Raw genomic sequence first — 25,431 nt, 5'->3', positions numbered from 1 at the left:
ACAAACCAGATGGAATGCTAAAGGAGACTAGCAATACTCTGATCTATGGTCAAACTGGAAGGTCCAGCCTGGTCTTGAGAAAGGAAGAAAACAGTTCACTCTCACCATAGAATGAATATATCACATTCTAGAATGGTCTCACAGCCAACACAGCATCACAACCCCAAAGGGTTCCCCAAAAGAAGAATGATTAAAGTTTGAGACAGGACCACTGGGGAAGAAGTTAGACAACATAACTTCTCATTTCTTTCTAAATAGGGAATTCTATGATTCAGAAAAAAAAACCAGTTCCCTAATAGCACTCCTTCCATTATCTATGCACAATACAAGGAACTAATCACACTCCCAGTATTCATTGAATTCAGTTGTTCTGAACACTGCCAGGGCTGACTGGCAACTGCAATGTGATTAGAGAGAATCACAACCTGAGGATCAGAGTTTAAAAATCTCAACCCAAATAACAATTTAGTAATTTGAAGGATTTTAAATTTTATACCTATATACAGAAGAACAGGGTGATAAAGAGTGACTGCTTTCATAGATAATGTTATGCAGTCGCATGGAGTATATCCATCAGTCTACATATCTAGGATAGAGAGTACAAAAGAACATGGAGCTGGGCCCGTAGCTGAGATAGAAAGGAACAGGCTATGCTGCCACTAAAAATTGCAAACGTCTTTTAATGACCTCAGATTTCTCATGAAACAAAGGTCAGTCTTAATACCATTATTCTTTTGGTGATGTTATAAGGCTGCCAGAAATAGAATATTACACTGTCTGAAGAAATGCATTTGAGAACCACAAAAGTTCAGTGGAGACATACACGGGGGCATAAACAAGGAATTATACAGGAGACATGTCAAAACCTTCATCAGACAGATGGTAGACTGGTCACATAGGAGTGAGAGAGAATTTAAGGACAGGCCAGGTGCACAGCTTTCAACAACACAACATCAAAAGAATAAAAGAAAGGTCTCTAGCACATCAGGTAGGATCCCACCCCCCATCCCCATGGGAGTAATAATGGGAGCATATGGCTGATAATTGCACAGTATGGGCAGGCATGGATGACTTGTGAGTTACCTTGTTGGAGAAAATACTCACATCAGAAATCATAGAGTCACTGGAGTGTCAGATCTCAAACATGAGAAAACCAGTCTTCCCTAAAACTCAGGTAAATAAAAACTAAGAAAGTATGATTACACAAACTTTATAAGAAGATCACAGGTGACTATGATGATGTTGGAAAACCATTTTGGAACAACAATAAATTGATCACCAGTAAATTTCATCAGAGTTTTTAATCATGAAATCAGAATACAAGGTGCCTAATAAAATTACGTAGCTAGATATAAAATATATTTCTACCACCTGAATTTACTTAATTCATGAAGCATGCATTTCCAGTGGTTTCCTTCAAACGTTTAGCAGAGACGCAACCATCAGAATCATTACCTTCAGTACTCATGTCTGGTGTAGGCATCCACACATAGACCATTCCTTCTTCTTTATAGAGCTTGATCATGGTCTCTGGGGTCATGGGCTCTGGGTACCGGTTACAACCTGATGAATTCTGTATAATATCCCATTCAGTCTGAAAGTTCATTACAGCTGTCACCCCTAATTCATGCTTCAGTTTGATAGTTACATGCTCCAACTGTCGAGGGCAGCTTCCTAACCAGATATTTGGGAGAATTCTAGAATTTAAAAGTAGAGATAGGTATCAGTATCATTTAATGTGATAAAGGATACATAAAACATTACATTAAAACTTCAATTAACAAAAATGCCCAGACAACGAACCATTTAGGTTTCTGGTTAAAGGGAACCCTCTGCTCCAGTTGGGTAAGTTGCCTCACTGACTTTCCCTACATTTTCTAACAATCATACTATGCTTATTTCTGCTTGTGTGTTGTTTTTTTCATGCAGTTCCTGCCACAACTGCAGTTACCACAAATCCTTAACAATAATTTCATCTTTTAAAAGGTGGATGAACCAAAAAGGGGAAATTCTATTCTAGAATAGATTCTCATTTAACAGAGATGAACTGGTTACTAGAGTAGAAATGATGACAACATTGGGGAAAGTAATGACTTTCTCGTAGAGTGTATGACAAAAGAAAGGAAAATTGGGTAGAGTCTGACATGGACCCCATATGTTGGGAGGGCACATTTTAAAGGCTAAAGAGAAAAGATAAGTCTTATTTCATGGGCCAAAATTCTACAGGAGAAATAAGGCCCAGATGGATTATGAGATTCTCAAAAATTAAATTCTGAAGACACAAAGTGAAACGATTTCAACAAAGATGAAAATTACAAGGTGTTCAAGGAAGATTTGAAATAGAAATCACACCAATAAATTTATATTTTTACAACATATGTATAGAAGATGGAAGGAAAGTTAGATAACAGAGGATGAATACAAAGGCATGCCATGGTTGTAACAATAACATCCAGAGACCTAAACTTCCCAATGTGCTAAGGCTGACAAGAAAAACTTTTTTTAAAAACTTTAAAAATTATTATTTTTAGCTACATTGAGGAAAACAGGATGATCTAAGAAGGGAGAGGACCATTTCTTAGGGTGGATGGAATGATGTATCTGATAGATAGAGTGCCAGGCCTAGTGTCAGGAAAATCTGAGTTCAAATTCAACCTCTGACTTACTAGCTCCATGATCCTAGGCAAGTCACTTAAATTCTGTTTGCCTCAGTTTCCTTATCTGTAAAATGAGGATAATAATAGCACCTACTTTCAAGGGTTGTTATGAGGATAAAATCAGATAATTGTAAAGTATTTAGTACAATGCCTGGCGTACACATATGTAACATTATATAAATGCTAGTTATTATGATTATTGTTATTATTATTACTTGACAATATAGAGCAGGCAGAACTGCCCCAATTTTTTTCTTCTTCTATTGCTGCCAAAGACAATGACTTTTGAGCCAGAAAGGACAGAACAAAAATGGCCAATAGGAAATTAACCACCAAAGTAAATATGAGTACTTAGCTTCATAAATTCAAGTTGCTGGAATCAGATAAGCTAGGCCCATTCTTGGGTATTGAAAGTAGAGATGAAAGACTATGGAGAAGAGAAGTAGCGCAAGCATACAAAATGTTGTCCTGATTTTTTTTAAACAAAAGAACAGGGGCTACAAATTATAAACCAATGACCCTGACTTCAATTCCAGGGAAGACTCTATAATGAAGTAAATAAAATTTGACTGATGAACATCTCAAAAGGAAATGCAGGTCATGAAGAATCACCACAGTTTCAGCAAGAACAAATCATACCAAGTCACCCTTCTTTCTTTTTTGTTTTTTTTAACTGTTACTAAACTAATACATTAGTGAGTATTTTGGTGGGTAAAGTGGGTAAAGTTTACTTAGATTTCAACAATGTAATAAATATCTCATAATATTTTTATAGAAAAGAATGGAAGCTATGGGCTACATAACAGGGATAATAGATGGATTTAGAAATGGTTGAATAGATAACCTCAAAGACTCCTTAATGATTCAATGTCTTTCTGGAAGATGGTGGTCACTGAAGTGCCCTCAGGGATTTGTGCTTTGTCTTATGAAGTTTAACAGTTTTACCAAGGACTTGGATAAAGGAACTGATGACATTCTTATCAAATTAACAAAACGTAAAAAGTGAAGAGAGTAAAGATACAAAAGTAAGGATACAAAAAGACCATTAAATACTAGACATGGGTCTGAATCTAACAAGATGAAATATATTTAAGAAGGATAAGTGTAGTCTGACACTTAGGCTTTTTAAAAAATCTACTTTTTAAGTACAAGATAGGAGGGGTATGGTTAGATAGCAGTTTATATGACAAAGATCTAGGGATTTTAGTGAATATCAAACTCAATGTGATATTGCAGCCCAAAATACTAATGGGATGCTGATCCGTATTTAGAGAAAAAGTTTTTGGAAATAAGGAAGTAAGATCCCACTACATTCTGCCTTGGAATACAATATCTGGGATATTATGTTTAGTTCCAAGTATCATAGTTTAAAGAACATTGATAACATGGAGAACATTCCAAGGACGGCAACCAGGATGGTGAAGATTTTTAAGTTAATGACATATAATGAACAAATGATGGCAATCGTACATGTTTTACTTGGAGAAGGGGAGACTCAGAGGGATGGGTTTGTATATGACAGTTGTCTTCAAGCTTCCAAAGGGTAATTATGTGGGAGAAGATTAGTCTTGTTCTGCTCCCCCACCCTCCAGGGGCAGAACTAAGAGCAATATATGGAAGTCACCAAAAAAAGGCTAATGGAGAAAAAAAATTCCAACTCTAGTTATGTGTAAGTGGAACAGCCTTCCTTGAGAGTTCTCCTCTTCAAGCAGATGCTGAATGATCACTTCATAGGATCATAGGACCAGAGAGTTAGAGATGGCAGGGGACCTTTGATGCCATCTAGGCCAACCTATTCATTTTATAGTTGAGGAAACTAAAACTCAGAAAAGTTGAATGACTTGCCCGCTGTATAGTCAGGTCTTCTGATTCCACATTCAGCATTCCTTCTACTGTACTATACTGCTTGTTAGGTATGTTGTAATGGAAAGTTCTTTTTCGGATACAGGTTGAATCAAATGATTACTGAGGTTTATGATTTTATAATTTTAAGGTTCTGGTACATTCATATCCTATCCATTTATTAAGGCCCAGTTTTAAGTTCTACCAGTTATCTGGAAAGTCTTCTTGACTACCCTCTCACTGATTTATCACTTCTCCAAACCCATTTGAATTTATTGTCCATTTTGTATCATACAATTTAGTACAGAGATCTCACAAATAAAATCTTTTGGAAGAAAGAGTAGTTATGAAGAAAATGGGGCTATGCAAAGAAAATGAAACATGATGGGCAGTTTTATTTTAGGCTAATAACTACATCTATTTATATATATTGATTTCGAAAAACACTGGCAGACTAAAAAGTAGCTTCCCCTACAACAAAGATCTAAGTAAGCACCAGAAGGAGTAATGTCTGGAAATCTAAAAGGAAACCACAATGGGTCATTTTCAAGCCTAAGATCACAGATGTGACCCACAGGCAAGGGACTAGGGTCCCTAGGACTCTAAACAGGGCTAGGCTATCAGCATAGGCTCACCCAGAATGGGCTAGGATTGCAGGCTCAACCCCATAGGCTTCAAAAAGAGCTTGGTCAACAGTGCAAAATTGCTGAGAGTAGACTGGGGAATCAGCCCTAGGCCCAGAACAGAGCTAGGCCAGCTGCATAAAGATACCCAAAATGAATTTCAAATTAGTCCCAGTCCCCAAACAAGGCTAGAACAAGAGTATATTTGCTCTCAATCTGCTAAGCCTTTCCAGCTAAGGGACAGAGGTTAAGGACAACAACTATATACTTAAATAGATAGGGGCAAGTCTGCAGCTGTGTTGCCTAAATCCAAACTGAGGCCTAGAGTTTGGAAAGCCCAGGAAGACAGCAATCTGACCATGCCCTTGATCTGATAGTATAGGGCTCACTGAAAGTACTCAAAGTACCTCCCTGCCTGAAGATGTCCCTAAAATCCTCCAAGAAACTCAGTACTTGATACCTGAAGAACTTCAAGACTACAACTCAGATAAGATAAGCCAGGACCATAAAAGGTCAGAACAAGCCCATCAGAAGTTTGCAGAGCCTAGCCCTAATATAAAAGGCTAATCTTGAAAGTAAGGCTGGAAGAATGAGCAAACAAATGTTGGGGGGGGGAAGGAGGGGGAAGAGCCATTATGATGTCAGGAATGCCCAAAACAAAAATCTAGAGTATCAATAAGCAAAGGCTCAAAGGAAAACACAGCGTGCCCATATGATTAACTAGAATTCCTAAAAGAGAAGAAGCAATAGATTTTTAATAGTTAAAAATATCTAAATTAAACAAAAGTAATAGGGGGAAGAATTGGGAAACAAATAAGAGCTTTGGAAGAAAGACTTGAAAGAGAATTAAAAGCTTAGCACAAGCGGTACAAAATCTTACTTAAGTAACAGACTGTGAAAATTAGAATGGACCAAAGAGAAGCTATTGATTCTATGAGACAACAAGAAATAGCAAAACAAAGTCAAAAGATTAAAATAAAAGAATAGGTAAGGCATCTCATAACAGAAACAACTGACCTGGAAAACAGACCCAAGGAGAGCTAATTTAAGAATGAGTAGATGACTTAAAAGCCACAACCAAAAGAAAAAGTCTGCACATCACATTTCAAGAAATCAAAGAAGACTGACCATGCAAACAAAACTGATACAGCCAAAATTAGAAGGAAAAAAGAAAACTGGGAGGGGGGGAGCGGGAAACTACAGTAAGTTTCTCTGATAGAGGCCTCATCTTTCAAGTATATAGGAACTGAGCCAAATTTATAACAATAAGAGACATTCCCCAGTCAATAAATGGTCAAAGGATATAAGAGGCAGTTTTCAGAAAAAGACATCAAAGCTATCTATAGTCACATGGGAAAAATGCTCTAAATTACTACTGACTAGAGAAATGAAAATTAAAACAACTCTGAGGTACTACTACCTCACACCTATCAGATTGGCTAACATGACAGAAATGGAAAATTACAAATGCTGGAGGGGATGTAGAAAATTTAGGGTATTAATTGACTGTTGGTGGAGTTGACTACTGGTCCAACAATTGTGAAGAACAAAGGACTATAACACTGTGCATACCCTTTGACCCAGCAATTCCCCTATTAGGTCTGTATCCAAAGAGATCAAAGGAAAGGGAAACGAACCTATTTGTAAAACATATATGTGTATGTGTGTGTGTGTGTGTGTATGTAGCAGATCTTTTTATGGAGGCAAAGAATCAGAAATTGAGGGGATGCTCATCAAATAGGAAATGGCTGAACAAATTGATTGAATACTATTATTCTATAAGAAATGATGAGCAGGATGGTTTCGGAAAAACCAGGGAAGATTTATATGAACTCATGCAAAGTGAAGAGAACAGAAACAGAAGAACATTGTACACAGGTGAGGAACTGTACTGTGAAAGACTTAGCTGACCTGATCAAGACAATGATCCAAGACAATTCCAAACGACGCATGATGAAAAATGCTATCCCCCTTCAGAGAGAGAACTGATGAACTCTGAATGCAGAATGATGCATACTTTTTTTTTAAATTTTCTTTATTAGGGGTGGGGATGGGGGGAGTGTCTGTGTTTTCTTTTGCAAAATGGCAAATATGGAAAGATGTTTTGCATGGCTTCACATGGATAATTGATAGCAAATTGCTTACCTTCTCAAGGAGGGGGGAAAGGAGAAAATTTGGAACTCAAAATTTTAAAAAATGAATGCTTAAAATTTTGTACATGTAATTGGGAAATATTTAATGAAATAAAAAAAATTCATTTAAAAGAAAAAAAAGATTGACCAGATATATTAGAAGAGATGCCAAAATAAAAACAGAAAGAATACACCTATCACTTCCTGAAAGAAACTCTCAGGCACAACATAGTGTCGTCACTTACTAAGCATTTATTATGTGACAGACACTGAGCTAAAATAGGGCAATAAAAAATAGAAGGCAAAAAGAAATGCAATCCCTTCCCTGAAGGAGCTTATGTTTTAATGGGAGAAAATGACACATGAAAAGAAGGGGAAAAACTGGGGAAAGTGGGAAGAAGATACTTGCGCAGGGGCATAATGGATAATGTTGAGAGTCAGGAGTGTATCCTCAAGAAGAAGCTATCAAGTCAAAAAAAATACTGTAAGGAGCCAGAGATAATGCAAGTGTCAAGGGAACCAGTCAGGATCACACAAGTTTCAACAGCTATCACTTTAAAGAAGTGGAGAATATGGAATGTGATATTCCAAAAGGCAAAATATATGGACTTAAACCAAGTATAATGTACCCAGAAAAACTGAGTATAATCCTACAGGGGGAAAACAGATCTTTAAGGAAATTAAAGCCATTCAAGCATCCATAATAAAAAGACCAGACCTGAGGGAAAAGTTTGAAATACAAGCATGGGAGTAAAGAGAAACATAAAATGGAAATGCAAATAAATAATCAAAGGGGATCTTTAAAATGTTCTGTTTATATTCTAATGGGGGAAGTACAGGGGAGGAATGACACAAGTTTCCCCTCAGACACCTAATGTTATCATGAGTCATAGTAGGAGTTAAATATAGCCTGGGAATGATTCCATTATATTTGATGATCTTAAAAGAAGAAATAAAAAGTGAGTGGAGGAGGATATGTTCAGGAATAAAAGAGAAGGAATGAAAGAGAATACTTATTCTCTGGCATAATTGGAAAGCACAAGTAGAAATCTACACAAATGAGGACAGGGTAGGGGAAAAGGTACCAGTTTTTTCCTTCATGGGTACTAGCTATATTTTTAAATTTGTCAGTCATCCCTTTAATAAAAACAGGAAACTAAGGTAGATCTATAATGTCTATATTCTCATAAATCTTGATAGAAAATGCTACAGAGTATTTTATTTTCTTCTTTAAGTTGTCAGCATAAATCCCTAGTCAATCTGTTAATGCATTCAGCATCTTGGTTCACTAACAAACACATTTTTAAAGGTTTGCTGTTTACCCAAAACAAACAATTTCAGGTCTTTAATAAACATTATTTTATGAAGCCACCATCTATAAATGGCTTCGATCATTTTGCAATGGTCTGCAACGAAGCAAAGCTTGCTTGAGCTGCAGCAGCATTCGATTTATTCACTGCAGTAAACATATTTTGTTGTCCTCATAAACCTTACTTTAGCAGACTTTACTTTCTTCTCTCAGTTTTCCTTCTGAATTACAAACTTTTCTTTACGACTAGTTCCACAGTGACAATGCAAACTCTATCCTTTTGCCACTGACACACTTTTATTAGAAACAAAGCACAACAATTTTCTCTTTCATAGAATGAGAAAGCTTGAATATATGACTTCCATTGTCCTGTGACTTTTTGCCATTGACATGGCAAATGACATTGATTAATTTCTACCAATTTCTTTCCAATAACAAAAACATGATCAATGTCAAAAAAAAAAACCTCTTGTAATAGCAACAAAGACAACAATTAATGAACAAAAAGCAGTCGTGACAAACTTTAATGTTCAAGTTAAACTAGTTGTTGACAATCTTTAAGTTTTATAATAACATATTTAATATGGCATTTATAAGATATGTTTCTATACTTATTAATCTGTTTATAATATCACTCTTTAGTGTGTATCATCTTAAATATTTTCTATCATAAATCTATTTACATAAGTGTTTTTAAAGGAAAAAATGGTCAATCTGATTGCATATTTTTCTGGGAAAAAACTGCATTATTTAATTTGGGGGGCCACAAGTAAAACATGTGATTTGGTTTACTACTTCATTATGTCTTATTAGTTCTGTGACGTCACTGATTAGGGACTCCCTTCATCAATGCAAATCACAAGCCAAGCACACCTTCACATCCCGTACTATTCTGAGAGAAGGAAGAAGATTCAAGGCACGGGAGACAGCATATACAGTCACAGAGGCAGAAAACTGAATGCTGTGAATATAAAACAGCAAGGAGGCCACTTTGTCTAGAATTTAGAGTATGTAATGTATGATCAGACTGGAAAAAATAAGTTGAAGCCAGATTATTAAGGTCTTCAAATACCATACAGAAAAGCTTGTATTTTACCCATTAATCAGCAAGCATTTAAGTACCTATTATGTGCCAGGCACTGTTCTAAGTACTAGGGACACAAAGACATAAATGAAATAATCCCTTACCTCAGGGAATTTATATTCTATCACAAAGAGGATGAGTTTCATCTTGGACATACTGAATTTGAAATAGCTATGGGATGTCCAACTGAATATATTTAGTAGATAGTTTGTAGTTTGTGATTTGAACTCTAGAGAGAGATGAGGGAAATATACAAGTGAAATGTTTAGAGAATTCAAGATCTCACTCTTTCTTGATTACAAAAAAAAGCATTCAATTTGTTAAAGCAAAAATAAAGGCTTCAATAATTCTTTTCAAACATGGTGACTCTCTCACTTATATAATGTCATATAAGATTCCTTGATAGATATATCCAAAAGAAAACATTGTTAATGCTTCTCTGATTAGCAATACCAAACAAAGTATCTTTGCCAAAAATGTTCACCACTATGAGGATGCCCTTCACAGAGTCCAAATGGAAAGGAATTCCCAGTATGCTAGAAGTTCTTAACCACTGGTTGTATCATAGGTCTCTTTGGCAATCTGATAAAGTCCATGGACCCCTTTTCAGAATAGTGGTTTTAAATTCATAGAGAAAAAGGCATAGAATTACAAAGAAAACTAATAATATGGAAATACAGTTACCAACATATATACAACACACACACACACACACACACACACACACACACACACACTTTTTAAATTCACTGGCCCCAAGTTAACAATCCCTGCCCTAGATGGGGAACTCTTCCAAATACTCCTACATGTGGATACCATTGAATACAAGTCTTCCCAAAGAAGACCTACAATTACTCAAGAGGATAACCTAACAACTCACACAGGTAAAGCAAATGGAGGAAGAATGACTATATCTAGACTACAGTTAAATAGGAAACTCACTGAGTTGATCCACTACGACACATCTTATACAAGTACTACAGACGGACAATGAAAAGAACTGCATAGGAGAAAGAATAAATTCAGGAAACTGTGATTTTGTGTGATGTCAGGCTGCTTTTCTAACACAAAAACTCATCGTTTACAGACCAGTATTCCTTTGTCAGTGCTATATAGTTGTGAATCATGGAACACCACGATCTCTAAAAAATCAAAATTACAAGTAACCCAAAGGCTAATGGGGAGGTACACAGTATATCCAACTACTTCCTCTAAGGTTACCAGTGCAATTTACCTAACTGCTAAATTCAAGTCTTGCCTCTAGCCTTAGAACTCTCTCTTCCTAGATACTCTGTCCTCCATAGGTTTTCCTCCTCTGTTTGACCATTTCTCATCTGCTTGCCAGATTATCATCCAGGTCTTGCCCCCAACCACGGGTGTTCCTCAAGACTCTGTTCTGGTTCTTCATTCTCTCTATCCATATTTTCTCAATTAGTGACTATGTCATCGGCTTCCGTGAATTTAATTCTTCCTTTGCAAGTCTGTATCTATATGCATCTATCTGTGTCTTTCTATCTCTGTCTCTGCCTTTCTATGATTTTCTCTCTATCTTTCTCTTTCTCTCTTCATATAGACTCATAAAGATAGATATACATAACCATCATCTAGTATAGGCATAGTCTGTCACTGAAACTATCATAGATGATATTCCAGTTTAACATAATTGGAAATAGTTTGTACTCCACTGGCATAATCTTCAAGAACCCAGGATTACCTCCATGCCATGATGAGGCAGTTGACTAGGATTTTTATAGAGGCGACAGAGTCTGTTGTCTGCTTACCAACTAAATACAATGAGGTTCATGACAAACTAGTTGGCCACAAACAACTCTTTGGCTATATCTAGCCACAAAAGCAAATAAGAAATGCAAACCAGTCTTCAGGTCTGTGTAGAACTTTTTGCGTCTATAGTGGCAGTGGTAAAATGGTAGAAAAAATTTTAGATCATCTACAAATATTAATTCAACTTTGGTAACCTACAATGACTAATGAATTGATACATCACAGGTAGTTAGGATACTTTGGAGAAAGCATCTTAATCCATTTCACAAATTGGCATGATGATTACATAGAATGGGATATCACTTTAAAAATAAGGAAGCAAAAAGTTGAATATGCTACCATATCTATACTTAAAAGTTACTGCTTACCTTTTGCGCTATGTTTCCATTTTCTTTGCATTAATAAAATGATGCAATGACTTTTGTCTTGCTCTATCCTTCATTTGTACATCATTTAGTCTTCATTGTCAAACATTAAATTATATCGTGGCACAATATTAAAGTGAATCTTCTTGACCAGCCCCAGGTTCTGGGTCAAACAAGGTACTGGCCTCTTAAATGTCTAAGAGGGGTGTGGCAACTGCACCACCCCAGTAGGCCAAAGGCAACAGAAAACAAAACATCTTCCCCTCTTCCACATGCTACTTCTCTGGCCTTCCTCATCCCTTTTCCAGATATACTTTGGCTTTGATTTAGTCTTCTACTCTATAAATTGTCCTTCCTTCACCACCACTGGGATGTAGCACTACTTGGCCTCTCTTGATGCTCTCTTTGCTCTTCATTAGTATCAAAGCTATGCTCCAGCCTTAGACATCCATATTACCCTTTCACTCACCTACCACTCGTTTCTCTCTATTTTGCCTCCACTCTCAAAGGCACAAGCATTTTTGGCTTACTTATAGCTATTCACCATTCCTGAGATCACTATGCTACACTACCCACGGGAAAATCAGTTCATCTCTCTGGGTGTGGGTTTTCTTATGTATAAAATGAAGGCATTGAATTAAATGGCCTCTTAAGATTCCTTGCAGCTCCAGATTTATGATACTATGACCCTATAAACTGTGACCAGTAAATTTCCTCTCTTATTCCACTAAGTCTCCCTTGCTCTGTGACCCTGTACACCCTGTGAACCTGAAGGAACCTTACAGAAACAGAATTAACCCCACATATTCCAGTTCTCTGACTCAAGTGACAATAGCTAAGCATTAGCCATTCCTCAAGACTCTCAAAGAACACAGAGATGCCACAAGTTTATCTAATATAAACCAAGATATATTTATTAAGTACTTAACTATGTGCAAGGTAACAAGGTACATAGAGAGGCGATGTGTCATGGTGGATAGGGAGCAGCCTTTGGAATGACGGATTGAAGTCTTACCTCTGAAATATACTAGCTATGTGACCTTGGCAAATCACTTAAGTTTTCTGTGCCCAAGGCAACTTTCTGAGACAACAATAAGTCACAAAATAATTGCAAATCTACAGTGGGAGAGAGTAATAACAGAATAAAACATTAAAATAAGGGCCCAGCAGAATTTCCACACAAACTTTGCCAAATGGTGGAAGAAGAGCTCATAAAGATACAAAGGTGATGAATAAAGATTAGGTATTCGGAGCCTACAGTACAAGAAAACAAATTGCCCTACAAGAGTCAGGAGATTTAATCACAGGATCATAAAGCTAGAAGGGATGTCAAGATATTATCTGGTTCAGTCTCCTGTCTTCAGATGAATTTTAAATCACTAGGAATCTTCGGGCAAGTAAAGAAACTAAGAGGAAAACTTGGTGTCTTAGAAATATATGTTTGTCTATATATGTATACATTTGTTACAGAATCACAGCATATGTCAGAGTTCGGAGGGACCTCACAGACCATCTATACAATCCATACCTTCACAAGAAGCCCCACTACATCATGGCTGATAAATAGTTACCCATCTTTTGCTGGAAGACCTCAAGTAAGGGTGTCTACTACCTGCAAAAGAATCTCTTTCCACATTTGGATGGTTCTAATTGATAAAGTTTCTTCTTAACATCAAGCCAAAATTCACCTCTGTGAAACTTTTATTCATTGTCCCCAGTTCTGTTTTCTGTACCAAAGAGACCAACTTTATTTCGCCTTCCATGCGACAGTTTTCAAATATTTGAAGACTTCCAATATCTTCTGTTTTCTAGACTAAAAATCCCTAATTCCTCCAACAAATCCTCATATGGCCTGATCTTTAGCCCCTTCAGAGTTCCGGTTCTTTCTCTAAACATTCTCCAGTTTATCGATGCTCTCCCCCAAAATGTGTCATTTGGAACTGAACATAACATTCTGAATGTGGTCTGACCAGGGTAGCATTAACTTTCACGGCTGGTATATCACACTACTGAATCATATTAAAATTGCAATTTATTAAAAACCCCAAATCTTTTTTATCTGGCCACTCTTCCCCAGTACTATACTTGTAAAGGTGATTTCTTGAACCAAAGTATGTAGGATTTTGCATTTAAACCTATCTAATTTCATCTTATTATTTCATTCCCTACACTCTAACCATCTCCTTGACAACACCTTGAAGAAACGTCTATCCTGGTGACCAGCTGTTCTGAATGATGACTATTGGCTTCCCAGACTACTATTTTTTCCCAATTACATAAATCTTTATTAACTGCCTTTGATGTTCTAGGCATTGTGTTCTAGAGAAAATAGGCCCAGTCCTCAAGAAACTTACAATCTACTGGAATGATAATAATATAAGAAACTTTTATCACATCCATGCCAGTACCTAGCATATAATGTATATTTAAATGTTTTTTTTAATTTTTTTTGTAAATACTATTTTTCCAATTATATGGAAAGACAGTTTTCAACATTCATTTTTATAAGATTTTGAGTTCCAAATTTTTCTCCTTCCCTCTCTTTTTCCTCCCTCCCCAAGGCAGCAAGCAACCTGAAATAGGTTATACATAAGAAATCAGGGAAATATATTTCCACATTAGTCACATTGTAAAAGAAGAAACAGAGGGGGGAAAGCCACAAAACAAACAAAAAAAGGTGAAAATAATATTCTTCAATCTGCATTCAGACTCCATAGTTCTTTATCCGGGTGTAGAAGCACTTTCCATCATGAGTTTTTTGGAATTGTCTTGAATCATTGTATTTCTAAGAAGAGCTAAGTCAAACATAGCTTATCATTGCATAGTGTTGCTGTTACTGCATACAGTGTCCTCCTGGTTCTGCTCACTTCACTCAGCATCAATTCACGTAAATCTTTCCAGGTTTTCCAGACCACTATTTTAGAAAAGTCTCAGATATTCTACTTCTCTTGACTGTCTATCCATCTCCTTCTCACCAACCTCCTTGCTCACTTACTTTTCTCATTATCATCCCAACCACAGTTCTGGAAACATGAACCAAGATGAAATCTGTTCTGCTTGGACAGGGAGTTTCAATCTAGTTCCATATTATCTCCCAGGACTATCACTCCCTTTCTTTCATGTCTTCCTCATTAGGATATAAGCTCCTTAAAGGCAGGGACTGTTTGCTTTTGTATTTGTATCCCCAGCACTATATTTGTCACATAGTAAATAATTAATAATTTTTTTTCATTCTAGCATCTCAAGATCTTTTTTGGATTCTCCCATTCATACAAGATATTGGCTATCCTTCTCAGCTCTAAATTGCCTGCCAGTCTGATAAGCATGTCATCTGTGTTTTTATAGAAATCATTGATAAAAATGTTAAATAGGACAAGGTCAAGCACAGATCTCTGGAGCAATCTATTACAGACTTCCTTCCAAATTGACACTGAATCATTAATTACTACTTAACCAGTTTCAAACATATCTAACTATATTATTTGCTAGCCCATATGTTTCCATCTTATCCAGCAGAACAGCATGGGAGACTGTGTCAAATACTTTGATAAAATCTAACTAAACTATATCTACAACCTTCTGAACCACCAGTCTAATAACGCTGTCAAAACGTGAAGTTAGGCCAGTATGATTAGTTCTTTTTGAAGTCTTGAAGGCTCTTTGTGATAACCACGTCCTTATCTAGATGGTCAATTACCATTACTTTAATAATACATTAAGAAAATTTCCAAGAAATCTAAGATGAAATGTTAGTTTATAGTTTGAGAGTTCATTTTTTAATCATGCCATTTACCCTTCTCCAACCTTGGGATAGCTCACCTGTCTTCAAGGGAAAATTAACAGTGATTCAGCCATAACATCTGCCAGTTCTCTTAGTAACATGGGGATGAAGTTCATCTTCAACTCAGAACTAAGAGGTAAGTTTCTTGAGAGCAGAAACTGTTTTCCCTTTTGTCTTTGCTTCTTCAGGGCTTAGTACAGTTTTTTACACATACTGAGTGCTTAATAAATGTTTGAATTGAATTGAATCAGGAACAGGCAAGTACTCTCTCCGTATTTTAACACTTATCTTGGTAATAAACTCAATATCAGTCATTTTTGTTCTAACCTTTGCAATCTAAAAATCATTTCTTTCATAGAGAAAAGAGAAGCAAATAAGAGGTGAGTAGTTAAACCTTCTTTCTGTCATCATTTATCATCATCCCATCCATCCTTAGCAACAATTCTATCCCTCCTTTGATACTCCTCTTTCTTCTAGTGTAGCTAAAAACAATATTTTCATCATTCATATCTCCTTAATCTGCCTTGACCCATTCTGAGTTTGAGCATTCCTAGCACTATTGTTACAAAAGCATCCCATACTTTTGGATTCATCCTTCAAGACACTTTTATTGATATCTTTTGCTTTTATATCACCTTCATTTCTGAATATATCATCCTCCCCTCCCCCAGCAGGATGTACCTTGTAACAAAGAACTTTAAAAAGAGAGAGAAAAAGTCAGTTCAGCAACATCAATCAACACATCACTGTGATCTGATGGTATACATTCCACTCCAGTAGTCCCCTACCTCTGGAAAGGATGATAAATAGGCACATTTTCCCAACTCTTCTCTAGGGTTAAGCTCTTCAGTTATTATGATTATGGTACTCGGGTTTCTCTCTCTTTCTCTCTCTGGACTTTTCCAATTTCATTCTTGTAGCAATTCAGCCAACAAGCATTTATTAGGCTCCTACTATGTGTCACCCTTTTAGAGGCAGTTAGATGGCTCAGTGGATAAAGCTCTAGACCTGGAGTCAGGAAGACCTAAGTTCAAATCCAGCCTCAGACCAACGCTGTGTGACCCTGAGCAGGTCACTTAACCTGTGCTTGCCTTAATCTACCAGAGAAATGGTAAACCACTCTAATATCTTTGCCAAGAAAACTTCAAACAGGCTCATGAAGAGTTGGATGTGACTAAACAGGCACAGTATTAAGCGCTGAGAATGCAGAGAAAGGTAAAAATAGTCCCTGTCATCAAGGAGTTCACATTCTAATTAGAGAGACAAGCAAACAACTCTGAATGTACAAGACATATATAGAGGAGATGAAAGGCAATCTCAGAGGGAAGGCACTAATACTTGGAGGTGGAGGAGGTGCAAGTTGGGGAAGGAGGAACCAGGAAAGATTTCCTAAAGAAAGTGGGATTTGAGCTAAGTCTTGAAGGAAGGCAGCGAAGCCAGGAGAGCACTCTAGGAATGACGAATAGCCACTGGAAAAAACAGAGTCACGAAGTGAAGTTTTGTTTGAGGAATACACAGGTCAGTGAAACTGGATTTGCAGAGTGTGTGGACAGAAGTAAACTGTAAGAAAACTGGAAAAGTAAGAAAGGTCCTAATTTAAAAGCCAAATGTAGGGCTTTATATTTGATCTTTGAGGTAATACGGAGCCAGTGGAATTTATTAAGTATGAGTACAATGTGGTCAGATCTGGACTTTGGCATCTGAGTAGTCCACAGTGGGGAGAGACATAAGACAGAGACCAACCAGAAGGCTATTGCAATAGTACAGGAGTAAGGTCTGATAAAAGCCTGTACAAGATCTGGATAAATAGATCCAAAAATCATTTGCATAAAGATGATAGTTAAACTCATGGGAACTGAACAGGTCATCAAGAGAACCAATACAGAGAGAGAAGAAAAGAGAGCCTAGGACAGAGCCCTGGGAGACAACCACCATTAACACTTGCAAATTACATAAAGATCCAACAAAGGATACTGAGAAAGCATGAAGAAAGAGAGGTGTTATGAAGACCGAGGGAGAAGAAAGTATCAGGAGAAGAGGGTGATCGACACTGTTTAAGGCTACAGAGAGGTCAAGAAGAATGCAGAATGATAAAATGCCATTAGATCTGGCAATTAAGGGATCAGTGAAAATTTTGGATGAAGCACTTTTAGGTGAATGAAGTCAGAAGCCTGACTGCAACAAGGTTTTCAAAAAAAAATCAAGAGGAGAAAATATATATATATATATAACTTTCTCAAGAAGTTTAGCCACAAAAGGGAGAAGAGAGGATAACAGCTAACAAGAATGTTCAGATCAAGTGTTGGGTTTTTTAAGGATTGGGAAGACATAAGCATATTTGTAGGCATCAGTAGATAAGAAAAAATTGAAGACTGGTATGATAGAGGAGGCAATCTGCTGGGGAAGACAGGATAGAATGTGATCAAGGTCATACCTAAAGCATTCTTCTTTAGAAAGGACTTTGGTCACCTCTGCATATGACAAAGAGGTAAAGGAGAATATAATAGAAGATGACTCCTAGTAATGTAAGATGAGGACAGAAGAAGAAGGATCCTTATTTTTTGAAAATATGAGGCAAGGTTCTCAGCTAAGAGGTGTAGAAGAGAGTGGGAGGCTTGAAGAGGGATGAAAAGGTCTGAAATAGTAACTGTGATAAGTAAGATGCTGAGCAGATTAGGAAGGTGTAAAAGGATTGCCTTGTTGTAGTGAGAGTTCAGTTGAAATTACGTAACATTAATTTGTAGTGGCTCCAGTCTACTAAGAGTGAGTTCTGTTCAATATGCATAGGCAAGAAGGAAGCAGATGGTGGGAGTAATCGAAGGTGGGGTATTGTATATGTTGATTTCCTGGGTCCCTTAATATAACTATGCATTAGTTTTGTATATATGTCTTTTTAAAATCTCCATTAGTTGATAAGGTGCTTGATGCAGCCATATCTGTCTTTATACAACTCTCCCTTTCTCACCCCACTGGAATTATTTCTCTCTTATGAATTTTATTCTTAAAATATTCTCATCTCTTCTGAGCTAAAGTCTCCAGAGAATTTTAACCCACAGGATCTTCCTTATCCTTTCTCTGAGCCCTTTGAAATTTGCTATCCTTAACTCTAAAGAGCATATCAGACTTTCCTCCATCTTGCTTCTCCTTCTTTACCAGAAATTCAAAGATGGAATGGGATCACTATCCCAAAAGTTCCATCATTTCCACCTTAGCAACTAATTGCTTTGTGTTGGTGAGAATAAGATTCATAATAAAGGACCTCATTTTGAGGGTGGCCTTTTCTTGGCCAATTATTTATGTGACTATTGTAACCCATCTCACAATTCAAGGTGGTATTATTATAAAAATTTCTACCCGTAGTTTCAACAACTATTGAATTTATTCTGATTTCTAGTAGCTACTTTGGCAAATATTTATAAGCAATTTTTTTCTACCTTCTTCCTTTTCAGTTTAAAGTCCTTCTGATTAAATTTGCAAGACTCCAGGCAAATATTTTTTACACATTATTATTAAGTATATTCTGCACTTAGGAGCCTGACATTCTTATATTTTAAGCAGTGATCTTCCAAAAAATTCGATACACATCCTCAGATGTTATCTTCTAAATTAGTTGTTCACTTCCTAAACCTGTCTTTCTGTTTTGAAGCTTTTTGCTTAGATAATGAAAACTCCTCTCGTGCCCCATATAATCCTCAGTTTCTTGCCCAAAACCTCTCAATCTTTCAAATACAAAGGTAATCATTAAGTTGTAGCAGAAATACATACATTGTATACTCTATGTGAGTTGTACAATATCTAATTCAATACAAAATTGTATACAATGTAAGTCAATCAGAATTCTTCTTCTATTCCATAATTGCAAGGAGATCGTGAGTTCTTAAAATGCCCCACAAGTACTTCTTAGACAACCGCTATTGTTTTTCATTCATTCACTGTCCCACGCTGCATCAACAATAATAAAACTTCTAATTTATTTCTTAGCATTTCTGGACAATTCACATTTATATAGGTCTTTACAATTACAAAGGTTTTATATATATTATATATATTTGCATATATGTGTATGTATATGCATATATATGTGTGTGTGTGTGTGTGTGTGTGTGTGTGTGTGTGTGTTATACATTTGGTCTTCCTAACAATCTTATGAGGCAAATGGTGCAAGCATCATTATTTACATTTTACAGACAAGAAAACTGAGGCAGAGAGAAATTAAATGGCTTGTCCAAGGTTCCAAACTTACCAAGTAGCAGAATAGTAACAATAAACATTTATTACGGAACCAGCACTTTACTAGGCATTAGGGAAGATCTAAAACTTAGATAAAACATTCTCTGCTCTCAGAAAGTTGACAATGGAGCAGAACTATGACCTAGGTTTTATGCTTTTAAGGCCAATGCTGAACTATCCCAACTAATACAATCCCAGCTAATACAACTGATTCCAAGTCTAGGAATATTATAATCAAGAGTGCAATTGAAAAGTTTTCAGAATATAAAATGATCAATAATTTGTTGCTTAATCAATAAGGTACTACATAAAACATATGTGTGTGATAGATTGAAACAGTAAGGCAATAAACACAACATCAACAATAATCATGAATATGCCTATGTAGTTCTGTATTGAAAAGTATGAGAGACTCTCCATAAAGAAGGTAAAAGAAGTATAACATTTATTTAGACACCAGAGAACCATATCCCATAACCAAATGTTCAGCTCCCACAGCCAGTCAGCCTACTTTATCATTAATAGCAAGGAACTTAAAACACCATATCACAGCCTGGAAACTCGCCATCCCAAAACCTCTCCAACTGGGGTTGCTGGGGTCTTCCCCAAAACAAGCTCACAGTACAGCTAAGTCAGCCTGTTCAGTTCTAACAATCATGAGGCCGGCCATTAGCAGGTACCAGCAGCTATAACATTTTTCTCTCTCTCTCTCTCATCATTTTCTGTGACATAACTTCCTTTTCCTGTCAGGAAGCTCCTCCCATCATGTACCTTAGGCTTCCTGTGACATAAGCAGGTCACATGGCCTATTAATGGGTGGGAAAGATCTTTAAATCTAATTGCTACTACATATATATGCATATATATATACATATATTTGTGCATGTGCTTACACATATATTAGAAACTCAACAGAAGGGGATATTTAGTAGGAATTTTCTTGAGGCTAATTAACTCAGTTATATTAGCAACTTCACCATTATGTGTAAATGTAGGGAGAGGTTTTAGGCTTGTTTGGATAGCCACAATTCAGTGGATTCTCCTTAATGAGTCATAAAGTGTTTTTATACACAAATAGTTTTTGCTTTAAGTAAATTCGCAAATTTGACTTTCAGCAAATCTGCATTCCAAAAAAGACCTTATGTTAACTTTACTGTACAGTACTGTGCTCTCTCTCACTCTGCTTCTGCCCCTCAGCCTCCTACCCCCTCACCAAAACAAAACCCTCCAAGTGGAAGCAGAAGAACTAACACATTACGGAGTTTGTCCTGAGACCTCCAGCACTTAAAAAGAAGACCTTTGCCCCATGCTCCACTCTACCCTGTCTTCCTTCTGTATATCTGTCCACTGCCCCCAGGTCTTCTCCTGACTGTGTCCAAGTCTGGCCCCCACATGCCTGCTCCTCTTCCCTGACAAGTGTTCTTCCTCTTGGTTTGGGACAGGTCCTCACATGGCTGGTCCTCCCCTTTCTCTCCTCCTCCTGCTCTCATTTCTTTGTCCCAGGTCCCCACAGGTCCTTGAACCTTGCATCTACCCTCTCCCTCCACCTGCATAGCCTCCTTCCTGCTTCTTTCTTTCCCTCCCTTCCCCACATCTGCTGATAAGTTCACATTACATAAAAATTGCTTTACATAGAGGTCTGAGGAACAGTCCACTTACCCAAAGAGACAACGGTCTATGTCCTATTTAAGTCTGGTGTCTATCAGTAATGAAGTATTAGAAGTAACAAAATTGATGATGTGCTTTCTACATAATGGTGTGATTTCAAGCCATTAAAAATTCATTTTCAATATATTGGTCTTAGGAAGGAATTTATGATAACCTTTTGGTACAATTCATGGTGAGGAAAATCAGTATTTTTTATTTGAATCAAATTTATCAAGTTTTTGTTTAAATTATTTTTAATATTAAGATATATCAAAGTCCATAATATCTTGACAGAATAGGATTAAAACCTCAAATTATACATTTGAGACAATGGACTTACTAACTATAACAAAAAATATTCTTTTTTTTTTTTTTTTTTTTTTTTTTTTTTTGCAGAGGAAGGCATTTTATTACGCTCCCCGGGAGATCGGGTGTAGTGCTCGCGGAAACACTCACACTGATACAGCTGCAGGAGCAGGGGTAACCATTCCCTCCACTCCTGCTAGAGTCATGGTTAGTTTACAATCTTTGTTTTTTTACATAGTTTTCCTAGGTTATACAGTTTATATAAATAGGATAATAAGATACAGAAGCAAAAGTGAAGTTAATTAGATTTTCCTTGTCTTAGTTTAGGATTAAACTATATTCTTTTACTTCCCCTACTTTCCCTCTTTAACATACGCAAATGATGCAAATCAGTAGGCCTGGATTCTTGACCAAGACCAGACCCTAGATAAGCTTGAACAGGTTCAGGTGGGTTCCTTCTCTAATTCCCCAGACTGCCTTCTCAAAAAGTATGCACATGCATACAAGCCTCTTACCTCTCACCTGACCATCCTTGAGGCCTGGTCTCTGCTAAAGCTGGTGTGGGGGAGGGCAGGGAAGCACACCTTTAGTTCTGTGGAAACAAAACTCCTCCTCCCATTTCTTACAATTTCCCCCTCTTCTTTTATTCAAATTTTTGTTTCCACATTTTTAATATTCCCTTACTCTCTTTCTCATCTGAATTTTTCTCCTTAATCATCACCCCCTTAAATATGGGAAGGATTGATCGACGCATTGAAAAATCAAAGGGGGCAGTCCCCTTTGTAAATACAGATACAGAGACCCAAAAGAAAATGATAATGCAATTGTCCCTTTAAGATTCAAAAGTCTCTTCCCATAAGCTGTCTGGCAGGGAACATCAGTGAAGTCTTCTGGTCCTTGGTATTTGTTCCAGCCATCTCCAGCATCTTCTTCTTGCCTTCTTGTAGGAACCAGCTTTCTTTCCATTCTCCTACAAAAGTCACCTTGGCACAATTTTCTAACCCTTATACCCTGATAATTACAAAAAATATTTTCTAAAAAGGTTACACAATAGGCTATGGATTTTGATCTCTTATGTCCTATTATGAATTATTTAGAAAAATCAAAGAAACCACCCTAACTAGCAGGACTTCATGCTTAATTGGTCTAGCAAGGGGATAAGGCATTTAAAAGAAATAAATCTATGTCTTCAGAACCAGTTTATCTGTTAATAATACCAGATTAGGAAATGAGTTTATATATTTGTCCAGCACTAGAGTGCCTTTTTACCCTTGTATATTCAAGCTTATGTTTTTCTAAACATGTCTAGTCAGGAAGGTAAATAGGCAAAGGATCACTGGGAAGATGCAAGAATAGTCCGGAAGTGTTGAGTAATAAGTATCTTATTAAAATTAATGTTTCAAATATAAAAGATAATAATTATACTTCAGTTCAATTCCATTAAATTCAACAAAAATGGATTAAGTGCCCACCACATAGAAGACAACTGATGACAGACTAACATATGGAAAAAATTGGTTACCAATGTGGCATCCCTGTCTGAATCTGCTTTCTGTGTATAGGTGCATCATTACCTTGATAGAGAAATGACTGAAATCAATGTTAAGTAAGAAAAAAAATTTAAATGAGAAGACAATTTAGGCCACCTACCCTAACCTAACCTATTTAAACAAAATGCTGAAACTGAAAAATACAAAGTAAGTCAAGGAATAGACAACAACAAATCCTATTATCATTTCCCAAGTAAGATTATTATATAAATCTTGTAAATCTGCTTGCTGACTAACTTCCTTGTGAAACTGCAAGCTATGACAGTCAAAGCAATGCAAGTTTGGAATATAAAGTAATTTGTAAAATCTTTTAGATGAGGATGGTAGGAGACTATGAGTGGTGTTGGTTGATAAGTCAGTAAAAAGCAATGGAGGGAAAAACTAAGTTTATAAAAAGGCTGGCAAGAGGGAAAACTGAGTAAGATCATCCTGACAGTATGAAACTGTGAATAAGATGTGAAACAGACCAAAAAAGAAAGATCTACCAGTATTTCCATACCAAACTTTCTTATCTGTCATACCAGTGGTTCCCTGAAGATTGGACTCTTAGTCTCTGACAGTCTCCATGAGGAAGTACAACCAAAATTTAATAAAACAAAGACGGGAAAAGCATCTAAATTAGATGGCTATATATATTCATAAAAGAGGTCTGTATGAAAGGCATTCAATTTTGAGAGTATTCTTAAGATATCTGGAAGAGAGGGAGATACTGAATATTTGGGGAAAATTCAAAATCCTTACTCAATATTAATTTTTTTTCTTTTTTTAAAGATTTTTTTTTTGGCAGGGGAGAAGGCAGGGCAATTGGGGTTAAGTGACTTGCCCAAGGTCACACAGCTAGCAAGTGTGTCATGTGTCTGAGGTTGGATTTGAACTCAGGCCCTCCTGAATTCAGGGCTGTTGCTATACTCACTGCGCCACCTAGCTGCCCCACTCAATATTAATTTTAAAAGTCTTTATGAGAATGATCTACACGTGCATCAAGGTCATCCTTGATGATCTATCATTATGAAAAAGAAACAGGAAAACGTTCACAAACTATATGCTGTAACAGAACACATTTATCATCATACAACTGACTGAAAGGTAGAGAGAATACAAAATTAGATCAAGCTTACTGTTGATTGTAAAATGTCTTTTTTAAAAATTTGGTAGAAGGAATGCCGCTTTAAAGGCTAAAATCCAACAAAGTATCTTCCATGATTATGTTAAAATGATATGGCATACCTTTAAAGGAGCAATGATACAGATGGCTTTGTTTTTTATCATACTCTACTAGTAGAGTCAAGACAAGTATAAGAGAGAGAGATATATGTTGACCAAAGGTATTATTCATCAACAGTCCAGAAAACATGCAATACAGAGTCCAATTGAAAGGAGATTTCCCATAAAAGATGAGGTCCTCCAGATGCTTCTGTTTGCAGATGACAATATATGATTCTATCAAGCTCTGGAATGGTGCAGGTCATAAAATCTATGCCCATTCAAAAAAAAACTGATACAAGAACACAAGAAAAATAAAGTGCATGAGGATTGGCTGTTTTCCAAACTATTATGTGCATTTGAATGGACAAGCGATAGGATTAATAGGCACTCTGAATAGATATTACAGGTGGATAATGACCTGGGCAAAGAATTGAACAGAAAGAAAAGGATGGACTGAACTGAAGTTTGGAAAACTGTGAAGTGCTTTTAGTGATCTCGAGCTCCTCACTGAAATGAAGGCTCATATTTTTAACAGCAGTATTCTTCTGATGATGCTGTATGCCCATGAGTTATAGGATATCCTAGTCTTCACAGAATTAAAGTAGCACTGCCAAAGGGCAATGGAAAGGTACATGGTAGGTGAGAGTGAGCTATAACATATGACTGACAGATGGGAAAAATAAATTACCAATGTAGCAGCTAGATCTGTATCTACTAGTATTTATAGAATGCATAGAGCCTTACGAATATTAACCCCTTTTTTCTTACAACAACTTTAGGAGGTAGGTACTATCTCCATTTTATGGAGGAGGAAACTGAGTCAAACAGAGGTTAAGTGACTAGCTCAGTCACAGAGATAGTTAAGGGTCTGAGGCGGGATTTGAACTCAGCTCTTCCTAACTCCAGGTCCAGTGCTC

At 36.7% G+C, this 25,431-nt stretch overlaps 1 protein-coding gene across 2 annotated transcripts in view; it reads right to left on the bottom strand.

The window, feature by feature from the left end:
- Positions 1-25,431, bottom strand: part of EPM2A (EPM2A glucan phosphatase, laforin) — a 197,330-nt gene that overhangs the window by 8,212 nt on the left and 163,687 nt on the right. For both annotated transcript variants that reach the window (XM_036767833.1, XM_036767834.1), the window contains exon 3: positions 1,456-1,697. In XM_036767833.1, the coding sequence (XP_036623728.1) occupies positions 1,456-1,697 (242 nt within the window). The remainder of the gene's footprint in view (positions 1-1,455; positions 1,698-25,431) is intronic.

This window comes from Trichosurus vulpecula, chromosome 7 (genome assembly GCF_011100635.1).
Source record: "Trichosurus vulpecula isolate mTriVul1 chromosome 7, mTriVul1.pri, whole genome shotgun sequence".
NCBI classification, from domain to species: Eukaryota; Metazoa; Chordata; class Mammalia; order Diprotodontia; family Phalangeridae; genus Trichosurus; species Trichosurus vulpecula.
This window is presented reverse-complemented; position numbering and strand designations above follow the sequence as displayed.